Consider the following 24701-nt stretch of genomic DNA (forward strand, 5'->3'; position numbering starts at 1 on the left):
TGGTACAATTTTTTAAAAAAAAGAAAATCAAAGTAACCAATTGCCGAATGAAATCGAAAATCAAATTTTTTTATAGAAAATCTACCGAATCGAACAGAACTTCTAACTGAAATTGCAGTTTAGCGGATTCGGTTCGGTTCAAAATCCCAGGCATATTTATGTCCCTTGAAACAAAAGACCAAATATTATATCATCGGTATATTACAAAACCCAAACGACAAAATACAATCATCTTTGATACAATACATAGACACTGAGAGAACATGAACAATGAACAGAGACTCAAAGACAAACCGAGTAGCAAGTGGGGAAGCAAAAGACAAAGGAAGGGTTTGCATTATTACAGACACTAAAATTTATTACATGAACATGACATCAATTCAACAAAACCAATGGACCCACTTGAAGTCATCATATAGACAAAAGAGAGTGTGGGTCAGAGATTTTTTTATCATTATTACCTTAGGGGAGATTTATAGACCACGCGAGTTTGAGACGAGACTTTGAATATTGCAACTTTTGATTTCACCATCCACACTAAGCCACAAAAGATAATCATTGTCGATCAGTGTCCATGATGACTTTGGCCCTTCTTTTTCTTCTTTCAACTTTTTTGAAAATTGCAGAGGCATATATACCTAAAGTAGTCCACTAGATACAGCTAAAAAAGCTGGCGCAGAGGATACGTACCCTAAACCCACTCCACACGTGAGAATCTTCAAGCCTGATTTGTCTGTAGATTTCTTGTTCCCCATCTTGTCTTCTTTTTTTACAAATAAAAATGTGGTGAGTAGTGGAGGTTTTAGGGTCTAGCAATGGTTCTTAATCTCTGTGGAGATTTAAGTCCCGTTTCAGCAGCTTCAGGTAATCAATGGCTTCGTCTAGAAGTAAGAGAGCTTCGTTTCCTTTTGCACCAGGAACAATGCTCTCGAGTATTTTCAGAGCTGTGCGGATCTTGTCTTTTCTCGACTGCTCGTTGCTTAGACCAGAACCAGTGTCTTCTTTGGTCGAGATGTTTGATTCAGGGAGCTTTGTTGAGCTTTTACTGCCCACAAGTGATGATGAGACACTGATATTTTCTACCTTATCCAGTAGTTTCTGCCTTTTACAAGGACTATCTATCTCTTCCAATGCCCTTTTGTTGCAAACTTGATAAGGAGAGTGACCAGTGCTCATTACTTCATCATCATCATCATCACTCTCGCAATCATCATAATCATCATCTGAATAGAGCAATGCATTGATCTCCTCAGTGTCTTCATGCATTTCCGATTCTTTTCCATTTACACAGTTCTTCTCATCAAACTCCTTCAAAGTAACATGATCTTCCCTGAAACCTTTCTCCAGACCGTGCTGTAACTCAGAGAGTTTGAGTTTCACTGGTTCTGCAGCCGCAAGAGATGGAAACCGTAAGGGAAATGGACATCGTAGTAGACGAGTCTGGTTTCCTGACTGATCGAATATCATAAGTCCTTTCTGAGAAGACTCTAATGCTCCATGTGGAGTAGCAGCAGCGGCAGCGCACCAAGACCTCATGTCAGACATCGAGAACCGTTTTCCACAAGACTCCTTATCATGATGACTCCACAGAAGAGACTGGAGTGGCGGTGGCTGCAAACAGCGAGCCAGAAGCTCAGCTGCATATGGTCTCCCACGCTCAGGGAGAGGGACAGTTCGAGCTGCGTTATCCTCAAAGCAAGGTTGAGGAGGCAAATCCCGTTGCCTGGTATCAAGAGGCATGCTCTTGCAGTTAGGTAACTTTAAAGAGAACAAACACTGCAGGACCAAAAACAAAGGCAACAATCAGTTCAAGAAAGATAAAACTGAACAATTACATAAGAGTACTAATGAGAAAAAGTTTAGTTGACATACCGATTGTTAAGTTGCTCAATCAGGTGAATGCAATACTTCTGGTTACCCTTTTGAATAAGTAGTGAGAGAAAGAAAGAAAGGAAGAAGAGGCAAGCGAAGGAAAAAAAACACAGCGGAAAATGACAAAACCAACTACGTGACTGGTTTGAGAAGAAGTCTGAAGTATTCAGCCTGAAAGAACCACAACAATCATAAGTGTTAGTAAGAGTAAAAAAACAATTATAGCTTTAAAAGTGTGGTAAATTGAGAGAGAGAGCAGTAGACCTGGCAATTATCCATGGGTTGGAAGCATGCAATGACTCGTACTACAATGGCTGGTCTGTTAGCGTCTCCTGTCTCGTATTTCAATGCTCGAAATCTTGTCTTACCAGGTGACTGACACACCATAACTCTGAGGAAAACCTTGATTGAAAACCAGAGAGAGAGACCAACCGAAAAGAAGAAAGGAAAGAAAGAAGCGAGCTTTTGTTCTGTGTCTAGCTGATTCTTTGTTCACAATGGTACACGTAGAAATGTTGGGATCCCATTTTTAAAAGAAGAGTAAGATGGTGAAGAAAAGAAGAAGGTTTTTCAGAGTAGTGGGGAGGGTTGGTTAAAGAAGGAAGAAGAAGAGTTCTTTACAGAATGACACGGCAATAGAGATTCAAGCGCACAACTTTGCGGTATACGTCAACACAAGTAGTGAACCAACACATGCTGTTTCTCTTATACACTAGTTTCTCCTCTTATCATCCACTGCTTTGTATTATTCAAATCTATTTTTTTGATAGTTTAGTTATCTGTGCAAAAACACAAAGGAAACATCTCTCATCAACATCGTCACTAATAGTCTTAAATCCAGAAAATCAAAACACTTGTAAAAGGACAGAGAATCATAACCATCTAGTGAACATTCTAAACATCTAGCAAGTGTACATAGTAATAAGATTCGCGGCTTAAAAATTCCAGCAAGTTTACAATTGCAGTTCATAATATACACAAGACACAATGTTCTAAGCCAGATTCGAACTTAAGACTACATAAACTACACAAACCATGAAGGATTTAAACCGTTTCAACCATAAATTCCAGATATACAAACACAGAAACCATTTGATACCTTAGAGTGATGCAACCGAGGAACGAAGTTTCGCTCAGATCCAGAGAGAAAACGATGAGAGATGAATCAATGGGAAAGCAAAGGGATGAGAGAGAGAGAGAGAGAGATATGAAAGTGACCAACGAGCAGCTATAATGTGATGAATAGCACCGTATAAACTTTTTTTTTTTTTTTTTTACAAAACTGTTAAGTGGCAACAAACATGGTAATGGTAACAAGGCTTTATAAAATGTTTTATGACGCTTCTACCCTTTTCTTCCTTTATACCAAAACCATGGTTCAGTTCGGTTCGAAATCGTTGGTTTGAATTCGGTTTGGAAATAAATCTATGATTTCTTGCATTCGAATTCTCATAAAAGTTATAATGATTAATATTGTTTATTCACTTAATGAATTAAATATATAAATTAGCTAAAACATAAAAAATTAAAATTAATTGATTAGATAAATTCTTAATTCTTATTTTTATATAATTGAAAAGAGAATATTAAATAATTTCTAAAAAATATATTAATAATGAATATAATGTATAATTTTTTTAAAAGAAAAGTTATAATACATAAAAAGATTCAAATAAAAACAAATAATAATTTATTATTATAGTTTTTAATTAGTAATACATGTATTAATAGGAATTATAAAATGTTTATGTCTGCATGTGCAGGCGAAACACCTTATATCATGTTAATAGCATATATTTTTGGTATTATTGAATATATATTTTGTATAAAGTTACGAATATGAATTTATGTGAATTATAGAAAGGTTACATAGTTTGAGTTTGAGGTGTAACATTATGATATTTCGATTATATAAAGAAATAAAAAGAAATGTTACTTGGAAACTAATCTTGTTGTAATTAGAACGGACCCAATGGTTTTATTGGTGCTTTGCTTGAAAGAAATGGGGACAAGGGGGAACGAACGTGTATATACGTAATTATGGTATTATATCATGACAAACTCTCACGGTCCATAATTTCAGGTTTATCATCCTTTATAAATTACTTTGTTGATTATTCGTTAAAGTAAAAGTTCTTCTCTTTTAGTTTTTTTTTTAGTGAAAGCTAAGGTTATGAATGGGAGGCAGGAGAAAGGCAGATCATCTGCTGTTGCAGGAGAACTGCACTTGAATCACCCATTCACCATTTTCTGTTTTTAAAATTTATTTGGCAGGAGAACTGCAAGCAGTTCAGAATTTTTTGTCCTTTTCTGAAAAAAAGCAGATCTCCCACATGCAGTTCTGTCCACTACTATTTGGTGATGTTCTCCCACTTTTTTTTTATTTTTGACCAATAAATAATTTTATTACTAATTTTTAATATATTTAATAATCTTCTATATTTAATACTAACCATATTTAAACTACAATATTATACATTTACATAATTAAAAATTCACATATCATATAGAAAGAGAGATAAGTAGACAATGAGATTTTTTGTTAATGGAAAATATAAATATTTGATTAATTACTAATATTTTCATTTTTTAATTTTTAAAAATTAGTAACATAACTTTAGTGAAATATTTATTGTTATTTACGTATTGTATTTGTATATTATGTATATTATTGTTATTTTTATTATTTAAATATATAATATATTTTTAAATTGCTTTTATCATTATAAACTGTAATTAATGTTTTGAAAATCAGACCGGAGCGGTGGAACGGTAGATCAAACTGGTCAGATCGTGACTCATTTTTTTGACTTGTTTCTCGTTGTGTTAAAAAAACCGGATTTGAGTTATACCGGTAAATCTAATCAAAAACTGGTCAAACATGCTAAAATCATGATCTAGTTCGATATTAAAAATTGGTTTCTAATTAAGTTAAAAATTGTAATTTTATAAAAATCATAAAAATTTCATATGTTTTCTAATAACCATTTAAATAAATTGATTTTGTCATATTTTATATCATTTTATTTTATTTTGATATCATTTTAGATTCTAACAATGATAAAATTGCATTAGAATAATTTTGTAGCTATACTTATATATATAAATACTTAATTTAATATAAAATTTAAATTTAAAATCTGGTTCTGGACCGTTGATCTACTTGATCTGCCTTTCTCCCACATGATCTGCTTGATCTGCTCTTGATCTGCTTGATCTGCATGATCTGCTTGATATACACCGCTTGAACTGCTTTTACCATTCGAACCCTAAGTTAGTGAAAGTGTGCTCAAGCTTTTATTTTCTTTAATTACAATTGCTCAGGTGCGTGTTGTGTTTTCAAACACCCATTGTGATGGGAAAAAGAATAAAAGCGAACCACTTTTTTTTTATTTTAATTCGCATTTTTAGCATCTAGCTTATATGCAACGCCAAATATAGCTCGATACCTTTCGTTTTGTATTTTTTTATTAATATTCTGTAGACTTTCATTTATTTTTATTGTTAAAGTCTAATGTGATTGGGGAATGTGGGTGAAAAGAAAAAGAGAAAATGGAAAAAGAGAAAGAAAAGGAGTCATAAGTGATGATTAAAGAAATGCACGGGAAGGAAGGAATTTCAAGTGCTTAATTACCCGCACGACTTCTCTCGCATTCCTCCTTTTCTTTTGTTAGTTCACATATCTTTGTCTGAAAAAGTTTGTAGCTTTGGTCTTTTTCGTCTCTCCTTTGATTTGATATTAAGAACAGTAATTACTGTGTTTAGCAAGTGTTGAATTCAACATTTAATCATGGTTTCATATTATTGTTACCCAAATCAAAATCTTATTTGGTTTGAAATTTTATTTATTTTCTGAATACAATTATTACTAGTGTCATTTTTATTCAAAATAAAAACAACTTGAGCGAGAAACATTGATTTGAACCCGCATGAAACTTCCATGTATTTTTTCTTTATTAGATCAATACATCCAGATTAATCATTATGATCCTTACACAATTAGAACTGGATATTATTGCGTTTTAAATATATTCGGTTGGCCTGACTAACATATCCTGAAGATGTATAATATCTACTGGTTCAAAATGTAAACATGCCGTCTTAGCTCAGTCGTAGAGCTGCGTGACTTTCATTTTGTGAAAACCTCTTACGTTTTTCTACGCAAAAAGAGAAATAAAACGGCACAAAATTATTATATCACAATAACTGCAACAAAACATACAACATTCGGACAGAAACAAGAGCAACGGGGTCTTTTATTTAGATAAAACGTCATCCACCGAGTTTAGAGAAGTACCGACAAATGACATCACAAAGTTTTGTTTCAACAAAGATTCCAGAAACGATAAAGGGTTACAACCACTTAATAATTTAACATAAAGTTTTGAGATGAATTTGTCATAGCGAGAGCATTACTCCACGCTGAGTACTTCGATTTCAAATTCGAGAACCGAGTTTCGCTGGATTCCCCACGCCGGAAATCCAGCAGGACCATATGCGTAATCCGGTGAGCACTGCATAAAACAGATAAGCAACAAGCTGAAGATGTTAAAAGCCAACAATGATCACAAGAATCGTTACCAATACAACATGCTCTAAGCAACTATCACTAGTAGATAAGAATGGTTTCAAGAGACACAAAGCTTGGGAAGAATCAAATATGTTTTCATACCCGCAAGCGAGCAATCTCTCCAATTTGCATTCCCATAACGCCTTCATCCCATCCTATACGCAAAAACAATTAAAATTCATGTCAAAGGAGAACAGAACCCATACATATGATGAAACCATGAAAGAAACAGAGGGAGGAGATGATGTTACCTTTGATCACAGCACCTTGACCGATCTGGAAGGAGAAAGGTTTTTGCCCAGCGTCCTTTGTACTATAAAAACACATTTAGGCCAAAATTAACAAGACTTTATAAAACAAACTATAACCATTGAGGCAAGGGTGTGTGTGAGAGAGAGAACAAGTCAATGGCGAGAAGATCCTTTTACCTCCAAAACTGCTGGGATAGATCACCACCTTTCCCTGCAAACAAAACAAAAAAAAAACATTGTTTATTACGATTCTGAAACAAAGTGTATATAGAGAGTTTCAATCTCATACAAGAAACTTTTATTATTATTAGATAATCACAGCTTCTCCACATACAACTACATACACCTAAACAAGAGATCGATACCTAAAAACATAAGCCCTAACTAAATCAATTCCAACAAGGAATCAAGCACAAATAGCATAACATCAAGCGATTACCAGATCAAAAAGTTCCTAAGCTAAACAGATCTTCGATAGATCGATTTCGCAATTGCAACGACATGAAGAGAAAGTAGAGAGGTTACCGAATCCGGTGCAATGGACGGTTACGGTTTGACCCGGAGCGGGTTTGGCACCAGTGCCGGGTCTGATGACTTGCTTCTCCACACCCATCGCTTAGCTTAATCTTCTCTCTCTGGTCACTCTCTCGCAGCTTCGAATCTCCAGATGCTTATGCCTTGCGTTATTTGTACGATTTTGTTTCGTTATCTGGGCCTTATAATACCCTAAAGCCCAATATAATAAAGTTTGGCCCATTCTTCAATCTCACAATGGTGGTTAATTACATAACCGAACCATTTGCCCAAATTTAAAAGCAAGATCTTACCCGATCGACAACGATATCTACAATTTATTAATTTTGATAATTTCTTGGGTCAAATTTTCATCTTCTCAACAAAATCAAAATAGAACTATATATTTGAAAAAGGTTCATATGATCTAACAAAAGTTATTCAATTAATTTTTTGGTTCAGCGCAGCGAGCTTAGCAAAGTGAGGTACAAACCGTAGAAAACAAAAACAAGTATGAGCATATAACAATGGAATCGAACCAAACCAACAGAAATTTTAAAACTCAAACCGAACCAAACTCAATCTTTACTCTGATCAGTCCTGTCTCCAACAAACCAAATTCGTTCAACTCCAGATGGACCGATCCTTAACCGCGAGTGTCCTCTCGACGCAGCTTCTTTCCTTATAATCCACCGTCCATTTCTCGAACGTGCACTCAGTGAAATCGTAGTAACCACCATGGATTGTTAAAGTCCCCTTATTCACTCTCTCTTCTATCCATGGATACGACAATAGATTCTGCAGCGAGCAGCTCACAGATTCCTACAAGTGTAACGAAATCCATTAGCACCCGTGAAAATGTGTGAATGGAACAACGAAAAGCTATCTCACCTTTTCACAATGCTGACATTGTTGGTCAAAGCTGAGTTCTGAAGCAGCTGATTTCGAGATTGATCTTGCGGGTTTCCCAATAACCACCCAGTTTTTGATGAAGCTCCTGGGAAAGTAATTAATGCAGGTGATGATGAATGTGCATTGTTAGGAAGGTAAAAAAAAGTAATGAAAATTTGAGTAAAAACCTCGAGTCTATGTCTTCTTCTGTTTCATCATCATCCATGGTCATTAATGCACGGATGCCTCCACATCGACTATGCCCGACCACAAGAATGTTCTCCACCTGCAATTTGCAAACGTATTTTACAATCACTTACGGCTCATATGCCAAATCGCTACTGCATAAACATGTATGCAATTAGTTTCTTCATAATGCTTACTTGGAGAGAATTTACAGCAAATTCCAGTGCGGCCTTCGTTTCGGATGGACCACTCTACACAAAGGCACAAGTTTTCTTGTTTCAGCATCAAGGAAACATACACAGATAAGTAAAAAGCTAACAACACAAACCTCGTAAGTGGGTACAATATTTGCAATGTTACGAACGGTAAATGCTTCTCCTGGTTGGAACCCCAATATTTCTGAAGGGCAAACCCTTGAATCTGCACAAGCTATCACCATAAACTGATCCCCGAGATGTTAGAAATATGGCTGACATTATATAAATGTGTAGTGTAACAGAGGTGCTAAGTTCCCACCTTTGGGGATTGGCTCTTGGCTAGACTCTGAAACCTCTCCAAATTACCCCTTTTCACATAAACAATCAAACCATTAGATAAACAAGCATATAAACCAAAGCAATTGAAACCGATGTTTTTACTTCAGCAACTTACATGTATTTGTCTTTCTTAAAGGTCAGGAACCGATGCTTGATTTCTTCAAAGACGTCGTGTCCTTTCTCTGGTGAAGCCACATGATCCTGGTGTTTTTCTTCGCGCGTAAGCTTAAGTGGCCCCTTTGAAATCGAAGCCGCTAGCCTCAACTTGGCATGTCTTCTGTAAGATTCAAGCCAGGTTTAAATTTCAAAAGTAGCCAGCAAATATAGTAATGGTCTACTACTGCAATGCCTCATTGGCCTATAATTGATATTAATTTATTATCTCCTCCATTTTTGTATACATAAGTTCACTTATCTCTGCACTTTTTTTGAACGAAAAAAAGTTCACTTATCTCTGCACTAGTAGGAAGAAAATACCTTGACGAGGTAGAAAGTCTAAGATAGGTCGGCAACTGATTTGCATTGTTACCAAAGATCTGTAGATAAAGTATAGATACAAGAGTAAAGAGATATGCATGCTAGAAACTTCTCTTAGTAATACATTACACATACAGAAATAAAGTTTACCTTCGACGTATTGTGAAAAACACAGACTCCTGAGGAAGAAGGATCCACTGAAGTGGGCATGATTGAAGAAACGATTGCCATTGTTGAGAAATGCAGCTGAGTAAAACCGGTTGAGGTGTATAAGGGAGATATAGATGTTTAGGGAAAGTAAAGACAAAATAAAAAAAGGACAAGAAAAAACAAAACAGATGGACTTTTGAGTTGTCTGGTAGTTCACCTGTCGGATCCAACAACATATAGATCTCATCTTCTCCAACAAAGACGGAGATCTCCATGTACACGTTGACCGTTGACCAACACTCTGTCATAAAACATAAAAACGTTTCTCTATCAGTTTCCTTTTTAAGGCTGCTTTCTCGCACGAAACATATTTTTTTTTCTTGCGGAAATTAAATTATGTAGACGGAGATTCCCATGTTGCGTACAATAAATTGAATTACATTTTATAAATTTTATCAAATCAGCCGTGAATGCTAAACTTCACAAATCAGAATTAAGCACAAAGTTATAGTTGCTTGGTAGCTGACTTTGGAATCAAATTCAAGCTAGACCGGTAGCTATATTCTAGAATAACACTGTGTCAATAAGTAGGAAACTATGAAATTTTCTTTCGCACTCTGATTCTCTGAAAAATACATGTTCAAGAAGAGAGAGCACAATAGAGGAACCTGGTATTGTTGGCATGGCTTTGATTTTCCGACGACTATCAACCTGTCTTCATCATAATAATTAAGAAACAATAGATAGCACAGGAACGTTTAGAGCCTAAACAGTTTAGTCACTGAAGAAAATCAAGGAGTTAGAATTGCAGTTCTACATTCTACTATCATCTTGAACAAGTTTATGAATCAACAATGAAACCTTTACCCTACCCTGTAGCTAAACAGGAGCTTCTAAAAGATAGATAATGTGTACATACGCATTGGTTGAATAGCTATGGCATCTTCTTGCAGACTCTCGTTACAGCTTACAGGTAAGTGAAAACTCCAACATTTGTAAGAATGCCTACAGCGACTACAAAAGAAGAGTCTCTACAAAGCCATTTACGTCTTTACCATAGACCTTGGCTAGAAATTCTTGTCAAAGGGTTACGAAAACTTCGGTATGATCGAAGCTGCAAACCTGTTCCTGCCACTACCTTTTACTTTGTTGGCGCAGAAAGCAAATAACACAAAAACTTATCCAGTGAATGTACAGAAACAAAGACAAGCGGTAGCCACGAAAACAGATTTCAATTGCTACTTAATTTTTTACCACCTCAAGAACACACCTATATTATGCATTGTAGTTTTTTTGTTTTGTTGATGAAGTGCAGCAAAAACAAACAGGAGCAGGGTATGTTTTAACATAAAAAGCGCTTAGCTAATCATGTTATATCCTCTAATCCTAAAAAGAAATCTGAATGCCCTGATCAGAACTCAGAAGCGCATCACAATCAAATAAAACATCTTTCTTGTAACGATGCAGAAGATTGTGTACCATGAAGGTAAGAAAAAGTCAGAATTTTGCGCCATATACAACAACAGATTCCAACTACATGGATTCCAAGGAATCAAAGGGCTACTATCTCCGCTACACTTAAACATCAATAGGAAAAACTAAGGCCTTCAACAACCACACGAACAGAACACCGCCAACCTAAAACAAGAGAGGAAAAAAGAGTCTTACTTCACTAAGTAGCCTTGATCTTATCATCCCCATCGACAGAAAATATCGGCAAACTACTCAAGAATTCATCAAGGTCCTCAAAGAACCCAATCCCTTCCATATTATCCACCTCCCTGTTACTTCCGAGCCCATTGCCTTCATTTCTCCCGCCTGCCACAGCAGGCTCTTCCACTTCATTACTGAACTCCACATTCAAATCCAACCTTCCTAGGTTCTTAGCTCCAGTTCCCGTTCTTTTTCTAATACTCATCGGTTTTGACATAGACGAGGAACCAACAGGAGTAACATATGAAGCAATTGAAGCCGCATGATTGCTAGCACCACCGATAGTTTCTACATGTTGGATTCCCCTCCCAGCCTTCTCTGATCCATGTTTCTTGTTACCCCTCACAAGTTTTTCTTTCCCTTTCCCGACATTCTTCGCTTGTAACTCATTAGGGTCATTTTCCTCATGATCATCATCGGAAATAGCAACATATATGTCATCATCGTCATAGAAAAATCTTGGAGGAGCAGGTTCCTTTCTCTTCTTCCTGGTCCGTTCATCGTCCACCATTTGCAGAGGGCATGCAATAAGAGGTGAAATAGGTGACCAGCTCGGAGCTCTAAACTCGCCGGAAAACCCTAGCGGGAATACACTCCACGAGCAGAAGTAAACGTCTTCTCCTTCCCCCTCCACCGGAGGTTTCTGTATCGTCACAGCTTGAAAAGCTCTTCTACAATCTTGACACCTCAAAACGCATTCCTCGTAAGCCTTAGGGTACTCAAAGAGCACAAAACAGTACGGACAAGCAGTCCAGAAGCTCGTCGCCATAGGATCGCTCCTCCGCGGCGGCTGAGCAACAGAAGGCGGCTGTTGTGCTACTACTACGTTGGTGGTGCTTTGGCTAGGTTTCCATACGAAACGTTGCTTCTGAGGTTGGACGAGTTGACTCAGTTGAACCTCTTGGTCGTACAGCGACTTCCTCGAGGGATCGGAGAGCACGTGCCAAGCTTCGGAGACGACCTTAAACGCCTGATCGGCTAACGGAAAGCGATTAACCGACGGATTGAGGAGGAGAGCGAGCCTGCGGTACTGAGTCGCGACGTGTTCGGGGTTCTGAGCTAACCGACCGAGTCGCAGCGCGGCGTACCAGTCAGGTAATTTTGAGTCGCCTAGACGAATCTCGCTGGCTATGAGAACGTCGCAGATTGTGAGGATGGAGTCCGCCGCTTCCGCTAGGCTCGGGTCGGATTTGCATGCGCGGATCGCTGACGCCTTGGCTCCTTGGAAGTCACTAGACGATAGAAGCTTCTCCGATGTTACGAGCAACTGATTTGCCTCCGCTTTGTTACCGCCACGACCACCAACTCCGCCGCGTTCGCCATCTCCGCCGCCTACCATATCTCCTCTCACCCGTAAATTGTTTCTCCCGAGTTTGATGCGTAAGATTTTTGTGGGTCGTTGATCTGAAATTTGGGACAGCATCAAACCGTGATTCTCCGGTTTGGCTGGTTATTCTACGAGATACGATTCAAACCGGAAGCGAGACCGGTTTGGACATGTTAACGTATCGCATAACTAATTAATCTCATTTAAATATTGAAAATTGGTGTTCATAAGAACGAATTGTTTTTTTCTTTTGAATCGAAGATGTTTTAGTTGAGCAGATTCCTTCTTGTAATTACATATCTTGCCATTGAATGATTAGGCTAAAATTGTTCTCTTCCCAAAATAAATAAAAAATAGACTAAACCGATCATTATTGACATCAGAGTCATCTCTACCATATTAGTTTCGTGATCAATAGAAAGACCATCTCAGAGAACTCTTGTTTAAAAAAAAATGGATAAGAGCATCTCTGAAAACGGAGAAACGACTGCCGACGGATCCATCCGTGGATATGATTCGCTGCATCAACTCTTATCCGCAAATCTGAAGCCTGAGCTCTATCAGGTGAAAGCACTCCTCGAAACTAATCGGTTCTTGATTAGCTAGCAACTGGAATGTTTATTGGATTCGTAGGGTTTAGTTTTGAAAAAAAAATGGATCTTTAAGTTTTTTATTTTGCAGGAGGTAAGCCGATTGCTACTTGGAAGTAACTGTGGAAGATCGCTTGAACAGATTGTTCTGCCAGATTCTGCAAAAGCCCTCTCTTCAAAACATGATTTTGATCTCCAGGTTTGATACTCACTATTGGATCTAATCATGTTCTGAGTGAAACTAGTCTGATTTGATCTTTGGCCAAATTACTTCTCTAGGCGGTTAGCTTTTCAGCTGATAAAGAGCAAATGAGAAAGCCACGAGTGGTCAGAGTTGGTCTCATTCAAAACTCCATTGCTCTTCCAACCACTGCTCCCTTCTCCGACCAGAAAAGAGGAATCTTCGAGAAGTTGAAGCCGATGATTGACGCTGCAGGTGCTGCTGGTGTGAACATACTCTGCTTACAGGTTTGCTTTCTCTTATAGTTTAACAAGTTATTAGCTAACCATTTTTGTTAACTTTGAAGTGGTTATATGAATAGGAAGCTTGGACTATGCCGTTTGCGTTCTGTACAAGGGAGAAGAAATGGTGTGAGTTTGCAGAGCCTGTTAATGGGGAGTCAACAAAGTTTCTTCAAGAGCTAGCCAAAAAGTATAACATGGTGATTGTGAGTCCTATTCTCGAAAGAGATATGGACCACGGTGAAGTGCTTTGGAACACCGCTGTGATCATAGGGAATAACGGTAATATCATTGGCAAGCATCGGAAGGTAAAACTTTTGCACTACAATGTCTCTTTCTTGCTTTGTCTTTTTCGTTTCTGAGCTAACTTGTATTACAGAACCACATACCGAGGGTAGGAGATTTCAACGAGAGCACGTATTACATGGAAGGAGACACTGGCCATCCTGTGTTTGAGACGGTGTTTGGGAAAATTGCTGTTAATATATGTTACGGAAGACACCATCCTCTAAACTGGTTAGCTTTTGGTCTTAACGGTGCTGAGATTGTCTTCAACCCTTCAGCAACTGTTGGTGAACTCAGTGAACCAATGTGGCCTGTTGAGGTTTTTACTTTCTAATACTTTTAGAAAGCTTTCTATCTATTATGACAAAACATGGTCTGATTATTTCAATCTGTCCAGGCAAGAAACGCTGCGATAGCAAACAGTTACTTTGTGGGGTCCATTAACAGAGTTGGAACCGAAGTGTTCCCAAATGCTTTCACCTCAGGGGATGGGAAACCGCAGCACAATGACTTTGGTCATTTCTATGGATCAAGCTATTTCTCTGCACCGGATGCTTCTTGCACGCCGTCTCTGTCGCGTTGCAGAGATGGGTTAATGATCTCGGATATGGATCTCAATCTCTGCCGGCAGTACAAAGATAAGTGGGGATTTAGAATGACTGCAAGATACGAAGTCTATGCGGATCTTTTGGGTGAGTACATAAAGCCAGACTTCAAGCCTCGAGTTGTTTCTGACCCAATGCTCCACAAGAATTCTTCATAAGCAAAAAATTAAAAAGTTACTTAAAATCTGTGAATCTTCAAATGAAGTTAACTTTGTAACAATAACAGATTCTGTTTGGTTTCTCTGTTTTTATGAATAAAGTTGATGATGCCAAAAGGCCTTTCCTGTACTCTTGTAACCGGACCGGTTAAGAACAAAACCGGAACCAAATTCCAAAACTAACCGGTATGCGATGCTGTGGTTCTGGAATCCGTCATCATCCGGATGAGACTCGAGAGTTTCGCGAATGCTCCAAGTTGAGACAATAATGCAATCTCTTACTATAACTCTGTACCCAACTTCAATTTCCCCGCCAAGTCTCGATCTCTTTCCGCTTAGACAAATCACCGCTTCTGTTCTCTATCCTCCAACCGCCGGATACAACCGCCGCGGCATGGCGTCCCGCGGCGATTCTGCTTCGTTTAAGTCCCTAGCGGCTCGTCAGACTTCGATCAGTAGTGATGACGATGGTTACTGTACTCTCGTAGACTTTGCAGGTAATGTTAAATTGCTCTGTCTGAACGAACTTAGCACTTGTCTCGATAGCTTGAATTTAATGTTTGCGTTCAATGTCAATCCATTTAAAACGTGCTTAGTTGAGTAAGATATGTCTTGGAAAACTCTCTCAGTGAGACAAAAACTGAAGATTGATTTTTGAGGATTCCTCTGTATATACAGCTTTGATTGAGGTTTCTCAAGTTGCTAGTGAATTTTTGGATGATAGGTAATGGAGGAGGAGGGAGACAAGGTACGACTGTAGGAGATGATCTTGTGGTGTTACTTTACCACTTGCAACATGCCTGCAAAAGAATAGCTTCTCTTGTCGCTTCTCCTTTCAACTCCTCACTTGGAAAGCTCTCTGTCAACTCCTCTAGTGGCTCTGACCGAGATGCTCCTAAGCCGCTTGATATTGTCTCTGTATGTATTTTTTATTTACCCTCTTTGTTGTTGTTGTGATGATTCATATAAAAGATTCAGTCTTACAGTTGATGTTCTGTTTTTGTCAGAACGATATCATCTTGTCATCTCTCAGAAACTCAGGGAAAGTAGCAGTAATGGCTTCAGAAGAAGACGATACTCCCACTTGGATAAAAGATGATGGTCCTTACGTTGTGGTTGTAGATCCTTTAGATGGTTCACGTAACATCGATGCTTCGATACCCACTGGAACTATATTTGGGATTTACAGTCGACTCGTTGAGCTTGATCATTTACCTGTTGAAGAGAAAGCTGAGCTCAATTCACTTCAGAGAGGAAACAGGCTTGTAGCTTCCGGTTACGTGCTGTACTCTTCAGCCACGATACTCTGCGTTACTCTTGGCTCTGGTACACATGCCTTCACGCTTGATCATTCCACGGGGGAGTTCGTTCTTACACATCCGAACATTAAAATCCCTACTCGAGGTAAAAACGGTTTTGAGACTGATCCATTGCAACTAGGCATGGGAGTTCTGTTTTCTGTTCGGTTTTGTTTTGGGTATTTTAGTTTTCGTTTTTTTCAGAACTACTGTTCGGTTATTTACAAAAGTTGATTTGGTTTCGGGCTGGTTATTTTGGTTTCGGGCTGGTTATTTCGGTTTTGGGTTAGTTTAGGGTAGCAAAATTGGGAAGCATCTAATTTCCTGAGAACTTCGGATCCAATTCGGTTCTGTTCAGTTTCGGTTTTGTGGATAATTTCGGATAATATGAGTAAAAATGTTGGATAATTCAGAGTTTTCATGTTAAATATCGGGTAATTCGAGGTGTCTGGATAAAAATGTCACATAATTCAGATAATTTTAAATATTTCGGGTAAAAAAATATTTGGGTAATTCGGGTTTTCAACTGTTTCGGTTTATAAATAATATTTTAGCATATTTGATTACTTAGAATTTAAATATAATTGATATTTTAGGTATATATTCTGTATTATAAAAATTTGAGTACCCTTGGGTTTTTTTTTTAATTCGGTTTTGGTTCCAAAGATATAAGATCCGTGCAGTTATTTATGTTATTTCGGTATGGTTTAGTTCTTCGGTTTTGGATATAATGTGCACATGCCTAATTGCAACATCCTTACCTTAATCATGTATCTAAAAGAACCTGCCTTGACCATTGCTCTCAGGACAAATCTACTCAGTGAATGATGCGAGGTACTTTGACTGGCCAGAAGGTTTGAGGAAGTACATTGATACGGTACGACAAGGGAAAGGCCAAAACCCGAAGAAATACTCAGCCCGTTATATTTGTTCTCTAGTGGCTGATCTTCACAGGACACTGTTATACGGAGGAGTGGCTATGAATCCAAGAGATCATCTCCGTTTAGTCTACGAAGGAAACCCTTTGGCTTATCTAGTGGAACAAGCTGGTGGCCAAGCCTCTGACGGAAAGAGAGAGATACTTTCGATACAGCCAGTGAAGCTTCACCAGAGGTTGCCTCTGTTTCTTGGGAGTGTAGAGGATGTGACTGAGCTTGAGAGCTATGGAGATGTACAGCAGACTGTGAATCCTGGCTATGAAGTTTGAACGGTTCCTCAGTTTCCTTTCATGTGTTAAAAACATCAAATCCATAAAATGCTTGTAAAGAAGATATAGCAAGAGTGCATCCTCTGTTTCATTACATGTGTTCAAACATGAACCAGTCTAGATCTTGTTCATTGTAACATAACACTGTTGAAACATAAACCATTCTAGATCTTGTTCATTGTAACATAATAAACCAATCAATATAGATATATGTTCATTGTAAGATGAAACAAGTAAAAACAACAAAACATATTATAACGACGTCGTTTCACTTATCCAGCGCACATATTAAAACTGTGTCGTTTAAGCCACTTATCCGGCGTATAAAACGGTGTCGTTTAAGTCCACTTATTCGGTACAAGTTAGCAACTTAAGCGTTAGAGACTGTTACAAGACCTTTCGTGACAATCGATTCGCCGGGAACCGCCGTCACAAGATTGTAAAGAGAGAGAGAGGTCATGGAGCGAAACAACTATCACTATTCTACAGAGAAGAGATCCAGAGCCGTAGATCCGGGTTCAGGATTCGGATCTTCCAAAAGAGCGAAGACGCACCACGCGCAGCTGCTCTCTCCTCTGGTTGTTCCCGTGGGACACGCGTCGTTCCGATTGCTCAGCCCAATATCGCAGGTCGGTGCGGTGATTGGAAAATCCGGAAGCGTGATCAAACAGCTCCAACAGTCAACCGGAGCCAAGATACGGGTCGAGGAGCCTCCGGTTGGGTCTCCGGATCGGGTCATCACGATCATAGCACAAGTGGATTCAACCTCTAGGGTTAAGTTAGGTGTTGATAGCAATGGGAGCACAGAGGCTGAGAGGAAGGAGGAGGATGAAGTTGAGGTATCTAAAGCACAAGCAGCGTTGATTCGTGTTTTCGAGATTCTAGCGGCTGAAGCGGATAGCAGTACGGTGGTGTGCCGTTTGTTGACGGAGTCTAGCCATGCGGGGGCTGTGATAGGCAAGGGTGGTCAAATGGTGGGGCGTATTAGGAAAGAAACTGGTTGCAAGATTGCTATACGGACTGAGAATTTGCCTATTTGCGCTGACCGTGATGATGAGATGGTGGAGGTACAAACTCTTGTTTTTAGCTTAGCTCAATGTTGAAGAAACTGTAGGACTAACGACTAGGCGGATTATTCGGAGACTAAGGCCTAGATTTAACAAATGAAATTATACAAAATTGTTGGTTTTGTAGTAACATTAATTCTTAGTTTAGTATATTTAGACTAAGTTTAATTGATTTAAACTGATTTAGAACAATATAAACCGATTTGAGTTGCATAAATTGGATTTTAAGATAATTGTTTCCGCTAGCTCCTAGTTAGCGCTTAGGCAGGTTCTCCAGCAGCCTAGACCAGTTTTTAGAACCATGGTTTAGCTTATGGTAGAGGTGTGAGTTTGAAAGCGTGGTATGTAGCAATGTGCTTGTTTTTGCAGATTGTATTGTGTGTTTTTCTCACATTGTGTCAATAACTATGTTGCAGATTGAAGGTAATGTTAATGCTGTGAAGAAAGCGCTTGTTTCTGTCTCCCGCTGCTTGCAAGATTGCCAAGATGTTAAGAAGATAAGGACGGTGGGAAACAGACCTTTTGAGAAAGAGACCATCCAAGAATCTTCGCATAGGCCCTTAGAAACAATTATTCAGGAGTCTCTTCTTCGTAGGTCGGTTGAAGATTATGATTATAGAACGAGAGGAGCTGATATGTTTCCTCGGGGTACTTTAGCTCGCCCCAGTGATGTGATTCCTCATGATGCTTTGCATCATAGGCATATTGATGGGGTTTCTCAGGGTACTTTGCGCAGGCATATTGAGGAGGACCGTCAAGATGCTTTACTCAGGCAGATTGAAGCGGAACGGCATGATGCTTTACGCCGGCATATTGATCTGGGTCCACGAGAAGTGTTATACAGGCCTTCTGATGGTGTCAGGGGAGATGTTTTCCGACAGCACAGAGAGGTGGATACTTCTTCTCATGATTCCTTGGGTAGACCTTACGAGATGGTTCAACGTGATGCTATTAGGGGCATGCAGTTTGAGCGTGATGCTTTTGGGAGGACTATTGAAACAATCCCACAAGAAACTCTTCGTCGGCCAAGTGGAGATTTTCTTGCTCATCGTAGTTCCACTCTAGATACTCATCCTCACAGCATTACGACCTCCGCTCTAATGACTAACGCTGTCACCTTGAAACCACATCAACCAGAAGTGGAAGCAGAGAACCAAGACGTAGTTTTTAAGATACTTTGTTCCATTGAAAATGCTGGTGGAGTTATTGGGACAGGGGGTAAAGTTATAAGGACGCTTCATAGCGAGTCAGGTGCCTTCATAAGTGTGGGAAATACAATTGCTGACTGTGAAGAACGTTTAATCACAGTTACTGCACCAGAGGTTGGTCTTTTTTTTTATCCCTTCCCATTTTCATTGATGCTTTTGTGTTATTATCCTATCTATCTACTATTGTTGTTTGATAATTGCTTTTTCATCATGTAGAGTCCTGACCGTCAAAGCTCGCCAGCCCAGAAAGCTATTCTCCTTGTTTTTACTAGATTATTTGAGCTTGCCACTAAAAAAATCGTAGACAATGGCTCAAGGATGTCTATAACCGCACGACTTGTGGTCCCAACAAGTCAGATTGGTTGTTTGCTTGGAAAAGGAGGTGCTGTAGTTTCGGAAATGCGGAAAGCCACGGGGGCTGCCATTCAAATTTTGAAGGCTGAGCAGAATCCAAAATGTATTTCAGAGAATGATCAAGTTGTGCAGGTACTTAGACTACTTGTTCACCTTTTGATTATGATACATATTTCAATTGCAATGACATTGTGGAATACAGTTTTCATATCGTTCTTTTCTAAAACATAATTGTTTTTTAGTTGTCTGTCATAAACTCATTCTTTACTGTCTAATAGATTACAGGAGAGTTCCCCAATGTAAGAGAAGCCATTTTCCATGTTACGAGCAGGCTGCGAGACAGTCTTTTCTCTAAATCAAGGAAAAGTTCCGTAACCAAGAGCAACCCCACCTTAACTACAGAGAGAATCCACCGCGGACAATCAGATAATCCTCTGTCTGTTGGGTCTCATCAGTCCTTTGGTCATCCACCTACCATCTCTACAAGTCTTAACAGAAGATCTGATGACTCCTTTTTAAGTGGGTCTCAGTTATCAGCTAATTATTTGAGACCTGCTGGCACAGATCCTTACACACGACCAGAAGACCCGGTTCCTGATAGGTTTAATCCATCAGGTGGCTATTCTCCTAATTTTGGTCGGCGGTCCACTATGGACCACAATGATATCTCCCATCACTTAACTGAGACTGCATCTCGTATGTGGGCCTCTCCGGTATGTCTCCGTTTCTGTGTTTTTTCATTCTCTACTTTCTGGTGAACATAAGTACTTGTTGTTGCTCATTGAGTGATTTAGAGGATTAAATCTTCTGACCCTAAGGCGCTTACACATACTCTTAATGAACACTAGTGCCGCTTAAATTAACAGAGACAGAATTGGTGCGTCTATTTTAATTTCTGTAGCTGATATATAGTCTTTATGCAGCCACCGGCAGCTCTGAGAGGTTTATCTGATGCTAATGGTGGATTATCTTCTGCACGGCCTGGCCATGTTCTTGGCAGGTAAAATCCCAACTGTTGTAGACAATTATGTGATGTTATTACTCGTGTGATTTACATGCTTGATTGGTCTCTTCCAGTGGACACAAATCTGCCATCGTTACAAACACAACTGTGGAAATTAGAGTTCCAGAAAATGCTATAAGCTTTGTGTACGGAGAGCATGGCAACAATCTGGAGCAACTGAGACAGGTAAGACAAACATTTTGCTTACAAATCTTTTCTTGGTTGCCCAATATAGTGTCATTCTAAGGAGGTTAGGCACTGATTTATTAGCTCCATATGAGCAGCCACAGGTTTTAGTTTCCACTGGCTGATTATAGTCCCTGAAATCATATCCCAAAAACTAAAATAACTGCTCAATAATAAACAGAAATGAAAACATGCAAAAACAAAATCTATACAAGTAGGGTGCAAATCCTTCGTCCGCCATTAATCTAGGTCAAGAGTCACGAAAACTCCATACTTTTCTTTAGTTCTCGATTCAAAATTACAGAATCGGTCGAAGTTTGGAAACGGAATCCCCATTTAGCCTATATATAGCTTTAGATGATAAGCTACAAACTAAATCGTTAGTGTGATAATTTCATAAACGTGAAATAGCACTCCGTTAGTTGAGCTAACAGCTTAAGCGTAGCTTAATACCATTTGATGTTTATTAATCAGATATCGGGTGCGAGGGTCATAGTCCATGAACCTCAACTAGGAACAAGTGACAGGATCATTGTCATATCAGGGACACCTGATCAAACCCAGTCTGCTCAAAACCTCCTTCATGCATTCATCCTTAAAGGTGAAACCTTATTGTCCAAAAGATACAACCTAAACTAGGACAATACTGTTCTGCCATACAGAAAACAAAACAATAAATGAGCTCACACTTGTTTCTTGTTAAGTACTTTTGTTTAAGCTTTTATTTTCTGTGGTTTGGATCTTTTGAACTCTTGTACACCATCTTTTCAGTTTAAGTACTTTACAGAGTAAAGTCCGGTGATTATTCTTTTCATTTTTATCACACATTATTAGTTACCCATAGACATGGCATAAAAACCGAGAACCAAAAATAAACGAAAAAAAAAACTGAATCCAGAACCAAACTAAGTTCCCAAATAACCGGTGTCTTGTATACTAAAAAACCTGACCGAGAACCGAATATCTAAAAATATTAATTATATTTACTTTTAGAATTACCAAGTGTGTTAAAAATACTAATTATAAACCGAACTAACCAAATATTTTTTTATCTAAAATATTTAAAATTAGCAGAAAGTAATGATTTACCTAAATAGTTTGCTATTTTGAATTTATTTGAACTACTTGATATTAAACATTACAAAAAAAAAACAACCCGATATTTAATCCGGAAAAATAAAATAAAATTTTATTTTTGCACAAATTATCCTAAACTGGAACTGAATTGGAACCAAAATTTTATTGGATATTAGCCGGTACTTAAAAATTGAAATAACTAAATTGTTGCTATTAGAACAAAAAGAATGAACCGGAACCAAAATCGAATCGAAAACCGAATGCTCATGCCTAATTATCGTGTTGAATTGAGATTTGATTGAACGGAGGAGCTAGAGAAAGAGTCAATGATGTAGAAACGGAGATCTCATGAACTATGTAGTAGAAAATCCTTGCAAGCTTGAGAAAAAAACAATACAAAGACTGCAATGGTGAAACTTTCTCGCACACAGAGCCGCGGTGTACTTTGCCGTTATATTCCCAGCTATTTCATCCTCTTTAGCTGTGAAAACGGTAGAACCCTTCACTCTATTATAGCTTCACGTTCTCACAAATGTTTTGTTCAGCAAAACTGGAGTAAAAGATGAAATATAAGTTTCTAAGCACTTTTCTAATTCTGCGCTACTCACGGTTACTAATCTAATGAATAGAAACGTAATTGAGTTTTTCATGTACAAAATGAGCTTTCATGAAAACGAAGACTGAAAAATTTGGTCAGTTGAACATTCGTATGTTGTGTACTACTCTACGTTTGGTTTTGATCGTAATCATACAAAGATGAAGAACATCTTCAATGCAAGTAAACCAAGTCAGAATCAGAGGTGGAGTTTGATGCATCATAAACAAGCAATAGCCTTTCAAGATGTAGCCATTAATTTTCTATAGTCTACAACGTTTGTATGTCTAATGTGTATTTGAGTTTGTAGTGTGAAATGTAGTACTATTTTAGTTTATTTTTGAAATGTACATTTTTTAGCAAAAAAAAGTTGTATTTTCCTCGAGACACCAACAAAAAAGAAGGAATAAACTCAAGTGGACCTGTTCTGTAACGAAGCCCAAATTTATATACCAATGCGTGAATACGCTTAGTCAAAGAAGAAGATAAGTGAGGGGCCAACTTCGGTTTGTTCTAGAAATTAACGACTTGCAACCAATGAAAAACAAACACGTGTACATATCTGCGTGGTCTTGACCTGTTCTGGTTTGCTCACCACCTGTATATAAAGAACAACCGCCTCCAGAATTGTTGTAAAACTCTCATCAACTCAATCATTTCGTGGCCATCTCTCTCTAATCACAAAACCAAAAATGGGTCGCCGTAGCTCAGGAGGTAAGCCGCTTCTTCTCTTTCTCGATTCTTTAGATCTTACTCGATTCTATGATTTTGGAATCTCTATTGTTAATCTGGAGTTGTTTAGTGCGTAGCTAGGGTTTATCCGATAGTTGTTGACCTTCTCTGTTATTTGTGTTGATCGGATAGTGAAATCTTATAAACTATAAAGGCCTATTTGGTTGGAGATACAGATCTTCATTTCTCGATTTGATTTGTGGTTGTTCGTTTGCAGGAAGATCTGCACCTCGTCCCCGTCCTGCTGCTGCACGTAGCCCTCCTCCTCAAACTGGTAAACTCTAATTTTCCCCCAATTATTTCTTGCTGATCTCTATGAGTTTTGAATATTCAATTCAATCAGCTGACAATTATTCGTATTTATGAATGTGTATTTGCAGTAAACCGTGCACCTCCTCCAGCACCAGCAGCTCAGGCTAGCGGTGGTGGTGGCATGCTCTCAGGCATTGGTTCAACCATTGCTCAGGGTAAGTATAATCATTTGTCTCCGTTTGTCTTAAAAGCTTTTATGTTTTTATTACGCCTCTCTTAACCTTTTTATTTTTAGGTATGGCTTTTGGAACCGGAAGTGCTGTTGCGCATAGGGCTGTTGATGCTGTGATGGGCCCACGAACCATTCAGCATGAAGGTGTTGAGACTGCCTCTGCTTCTGCGTCTGCTGCTCCTGCTGCAGGCGGCATGTTTTCCAGCTCCTGTGATCTTCATGCTAAGGCTTTCCAAGATGTTAGTAGTGTTCCACCCTCGTTCTCATTTCTGTCTCATCCCATTATATAATACTCTTTTTGCTTGCTTGTCTATATTCTTAAGTGCGCTAGATATTTGCTTATGCAAGGTTACTGATTTTGTTTTTGCTATGGTTGTTGGTGCAGTGCGTCAGCAGCTATGGAAGCGATATCAGCAAGTGTCAGTTCTACATGGACATGTTGTCCGAGTGCAGGAAGAACTCCGCTTCCACTATTGGTGCCTGATGATTCAAGGCTCATGTTTTTATTTGCTTTTATTTACATTTTTATTTACGAAACTATTCATCAGCTGGTGATTTATGCTGAGAATTTGAATATCCTCAAAAATCCTATTTCATTTCCAGAACCAGAAGTCTTTTGTGTTTTTCGTTTATAAGAACTTTGGGTTATTTCCCTTTTCTTAATCGAATAATGCATTATGGATTCGTAATAATAAAGCTTTCTCGATTAGTTTCCCGTTTTTTTAGTAAAGCTGGATTAAAAAACATCTCGTAATCCCAATAGCCACTTTCGGTTAACACATCTGTTAATGGCCTTTATGTCTGAGATCTATATGCAACTTTGAAATGTAATCAAGAATTTATTACCACAACAATGTAAAATATCTTTAAAATTGTGTATAATTCGTTGTTGAAGAGAATGGAC

At 38.4% G+C, this 24701-nt stretch overlaps 8 protein-coding genes and 1 long non-coding RNA gene across 15 annotated transcripts; 5 read left to right on the plus strand and 4 right to left on the minus strand.

The window, feature by feature from the left end:
* Positions 1-165: 165 nt before the first annotated feature.
* Positions 166-3184, minus strand: LOC103873857 (transcription factor SAC51). 2 transcript variants are annotated; one of them, XR_001959030.2, is made up of 5 exons: positions 2972-3184; positions 2137-2651; positions 1873-2043; positions 691-1776; positions 166-537 (listed from the first exon to the last, which is right to left on the minus strand). XR_001959030.2 is itself a non-coding variant. In XM_018659735.2 (4 exons), exon 4 carries the CDS (start codon positions 1738-1740, stop codon positions 823-825), a length of 918 nt encoding a protein of 305 aa, XP_018515251.1. In that variant the 5' UTR covers positions 1741-1776; positions 1873-2043; positions 2137-2651; positions 2972-3184; the 3' UTR covers positions 166-822. The 2 variants fall into 2 exon arrangements, 1 of the variants encoding a protein (XP_018515251.1); XM_018659735.2 differs by having other exon boundaries at positions 166-1776.
* Positions 3185-3517: 333 nt separating this feature from the next.
* LOC117125890 lies at positions 3518-6245 on the plus strand. The gene is made up of 2 exons (XR_004448364.1): positions 3518-4042; positions 5147-6245. It is a non-coding gene; the product is annotated as an uncharacterized LOC117125890 (long non-coding RNA).
* On the minus strand, positions 6050-7475 carry LOC103873858 (peptidyl-prolyl cis-trans isomerase FKBP12). The gene is made up of 5 exons (XM_009152262.3): positions 7219-7475; positions 6871-6904; positions 6694-6755; positions 6545-6597; positions 6050-6386 (listed from the first exon to the last, which is right to left on the minus strand). The coding sequence occupies exons 1-5, from the start codon at positions 7304-7306 to the stop codon at positions 6285-6287; spliced, it is 339 nt and encodes a 112-aa protein (XP_009150510.1). The 5' UTR covers positions 7307-7475; the 3' UTR covers positions 6050-6284.
* A 131-nt stretch (positions 7476-7606) lies between these two features.
* Positions 7607-11120, minus strand: LOC103873860 (beta carbonic anhydrase 5, chloroplastic). 2 transcript variants are annotated; one of them, XM_018659733.2, is made up of 12 exons: positions 10366-11120; positions 10115-10161; positions 9664-9747; positions 9447-9542; positions 9297-9355; positions 8935-9096; positions 8800-8848; positions 8612-8725; positions 8481-8534; positions 8286-8383; positions 8098-8203; positions 7607-8028 (listed from the first exon to the last, which is right to left on the minus strand). In XM_018659733.2, the coding sequence occupies exons 1-12, from the start codon at positions 10367-10369 to the stop codon at positions 7831-7833; spliced, it is 1071 nt and encodes a 356-aa protein (XP_018515249.1). In that variant the 5' UTR covers positions 10370-11120; the 3' UTR covers positions 7607-7830. The 2 variants fall into 2 exon arrangements, with proteins under 2 accessions (XP_018515249.1, XP_018515250.1); XM_018659734.2 differs by having other exon boundaries at positions 7613-8028; positions 8935-9093; positions 10366-10563.
* Positions 9447-12637, minus strand: LOC103873859. Of its 5 annotated transcripts, XR_004448362.1 has the most exons (4): positions 11115-12637; positions 10115-10161; positions 9664-9747; positions 9447-9542 (listed from the first exon to the last, which is right to left on the minus strand). XR_004448362.1 is itself a non-coding variant. In XM_009152265.3 (3 exons), the coding sequence occupies exon 1, from the start codon at positions 12580-12582 to the stop codon at positions 11119-11121; it is 1464 nt and encodes a 487-aa protein (XP_009150513.2). In that variant the 5' UTR covers positions 12583-12637; the 3' UTR covers positions 9664-9747; positions 10115-10157; positions 11115-11118. The 5 variants fall into 5 exon arrangements, 3 of the variants coding, with proteins under 3 accessions (XP_009150513.2, XP_033128657.1, XP_009150512.2); XM_009152265.3 differs by lacking the exon at positions 9447-9542 and having other exon boundaries at positions 10115-10157; XR_634069.3 differs by lacking the exon at positions 9447-9542 and having other exon boundaries at positions 9666-9747; positions 10115-10175.
* Positions 12638-12825: 188 nt separating this feature from the next.
* Positions 12826-14716, plus strand: LOC103873861 (beta-ureidopropionase). Its single transcript, XM_009152267.3, has 6 exons — positions 12826-13050; positions 13168-13275; positions 13356-13544; positions 13619-13846; positions 13918-14142; positions 14221-14716. The coding sequence occupies exons 1-6, from the start codon at positions 12940-12942 to the stop codon at positions 14584-14586; spliced, it is 1227 nt and encodes a 408-aa protein (XP_009150515.1). The 5' UTR covers positions 12826-12939; the 3' UTR covers positions 14587-14716.
* A 67-nt stretch (positions 14717-14783) lies between these two features.
* On the plus strand, positions 14784-17269 carry LOC103873862 (fructose-1,6-bisphosphatase, cytosolic). Its single transcript, XM_009152268.3, has 4 exons — positions 14784-15083; positions 15311-15504; positions 15594-15990; positions 16691-17269. The coding sequence occupies exons 1-4, from the start codon at positions 14834-14836 to the stop codon at positions 17089-17091; spliced, it is 1242 nt and encodes a 413-aa protein (XP_009150516.1). The 5' UTR covers positions 14784-14833; the 3' UTR covers positions 17092-17269.
* A 170-nt stretch (positions 17270-17439) lies between these two features.
* Positions 17440-22630, plus strand: LOC103873863 (KH domain-containing protein HEN4). Its single transcript, XM_009152269.3, has 7 exons — positions 17440-18158; positions 18575-19480; positions 19583-19852; positions 19999-20433; positions 20644-20720; positions 20798-20909; positions 21384-22630. Exons 1-7 carry the CDS (start codon positions 17550-17552, stop codon positions 21546-21548), a joined length of 2574 nt encoding a protein of 857 aa, XP_009150517.1. The 5' UTR covers positions 17440-17549; the 3' UTR covers positions 21549-22630.
* A 425-nt stretch (positions 22631-23055) lies between these two features.
* On the plus strand, positions 23056-24506 carry LOC103873864 (coiled-coil-helix-coiled-coil-helix domain-containing protein 10, mitochondrial). The gene is made up of 5 exons (XM_009152270.3): positions 23056-23295; positions 23531-23587; positions 23694-23780; positions 23861-24036; positions 24183-24506. Exons 1-5 carry the CDS (start codon positions 23274-23276, stop codon positions 24279-24281), a joined length of 441 nt encoding a protein of 146 aa, XP_009150518.1. The 5' UTR covers positions 23056-23273; the 3' UTR covers positions 24282-24506.
* The last annotated feature ends 195 nt before the right edge of the window (positions 24507-24701 follow it).

Source organism: Brassica rapa, chromosome A06 (assembly GCF_000309985.2).
Source record: "Brassica rapa cultivar Chiifu-401-42 chromosome A06, CAAS_Brap_v3.01, whole genome shotgun sequence".
Classification (NCBI taxonomy): domain Eukaryota; kingdom Viridiplantae; phylum Streptophyta; class Magnoliopsida; order Brassicales; family Brassicaceae; genus Brassica; species Brassica rapa.

Excerpts from the sequence above, each read along its gene's own strand:
- LOC103873857 (XM_018659735.2), bottom strand. The coding sequence starts at position 1,740 with ATGCCTCTTGATACCAGGCAACGGGATTTGCCTCCTCAACCTTGCTTT.
- LOC103873858 (XM_009152262.3), bottom strand. The coding sequence starts at position 7,306 with ATGGGTGTGGAGAAGCAAGTCATCAGACCCGGCACTGGTGCCAAACCC. Across the intron at positions 6,905-7,218 it reads CGTCCATTGCACCGGATTCG|GGAAAGGTGGTGATCTATCC; the intron begins GTAACCTCTCTA and ends TTTTGTTTGCAG. Across the intron at positions 6,598-6,693 it reads TCAAGGTGCTGTGATCAAAG|GATGGGATGAAGGCGTTATG; the intron begins GTAACATCATCT and ends TTTTGCGTATAG.
- LOC103873860 (XM_018659733.2), bottom strand. Across the intron at positions 8,726-8,799 it reads CCAAGAGCCAATCCCCAAAG|TTTATGGTGATAGCTTGTGC; the intron begins GTGGGAACTTAG and ends CTCGGGGATCAG. Across the intron at positions 8,204-8,285 it reads GAAGAAGACATAGACTCGAG|GAGCTTCATCAAAAACTGGG; the intron begins GTTTTTACTCAA and ends TTACTTTCCCAG.
- LOC103873859 (XM_009152265.3), bottom strand. The coding sequence starts at position 12,582 with ATGCTGTCCCAAATTTCAGATCAACGACCCACAAAAATCTTACGCATC.
- LOC103873861 (XM_009152267.3), top strand. The coding sequence starts at position 12,940 with ATGGATAAGAGCATCTCTGAAAACGGAGAAACGACTGCCGACGGATCC. Across the intron at positions 13,051-13,167 it reads TGAAGCCTGAGCTCTATCAG|GAGGTAAGCCGATTGCTACT; the intron begins GTGAAAGCACTC and ends TTTATTTTGCAG. Across the intron at positions 14,143-14,220 it reads AACCAATGTGGCCTGTTGAG|GCAAGAAACGCTGCGATAGC; the intron begins GTTTTTACTTTC and ends CAATCTGTCCAG.
- LOC103873862 (XM_009152268.3), top strand. The coding sequence starts at position 14,834 with ATGCTCCAAGTTGAGACAATAATGCAATCTCTTACTATAACTCTGTAC. Across the intron at positions 15,084-15,310 it reads TACTCTCGTAGACTTTGCAG|GTAATGGAGGAGGAGGGAGA; the intron begins GTAATGTTAAAT and ends TTTGGATGATAG. Across the intron at positions 15,991-16,690 it reads CATTAAAATCCCTACTCGAG|GACAAATCTACTCAGTGAAT; the intron begins GTAAAAACGGTT and ends CATTGCTCTCAG.
- LOC103873863 (XM_009152269.3), top strand. The coding sequence starts at position 17,550 with ATGGAGCGAAACAACTATCACTATTCTACAGAGAAGAGATCCAGAGCC. Across the intron at positions 19,853-19,998 it reads AGAATGATCAAGTTGTGCAG|ATTACAGGAGAGTTCCCCAA; the intron begins GTACTTAGACTA and ends ACTGTCTAATAG. Across the intron at positions 20,910-21,383 it reads ATCTGGAGCAACTGAGACAG|ATATCGGGTGCGAGGGTCAT; the intron begins GTAAGACAAACA and ends TTTATTAATCAG.
- LOC103873864 (XM_009152270.3), top strand. The coding sequence starts at position 23,274 with ATGGGTCGCCGTAGCTCAGGAG. Across the intron at positions 23,296-23,530 it reads GGGTCGCCGTAGCTCAGGAG|GAAGATCTGCACCTCGTCCC; the intron begins GTAAGCCGCTTC and ends GTTCGTTTGCAG. Across the intron at positions 24,037-24,182 it reads ATGCTAAGGCTTTCCAAGAT|TGCGTCAGCAGCTATGGAAG; the intron begins GTTAGTAGTGTT and ends TTGTTGGTGCAG.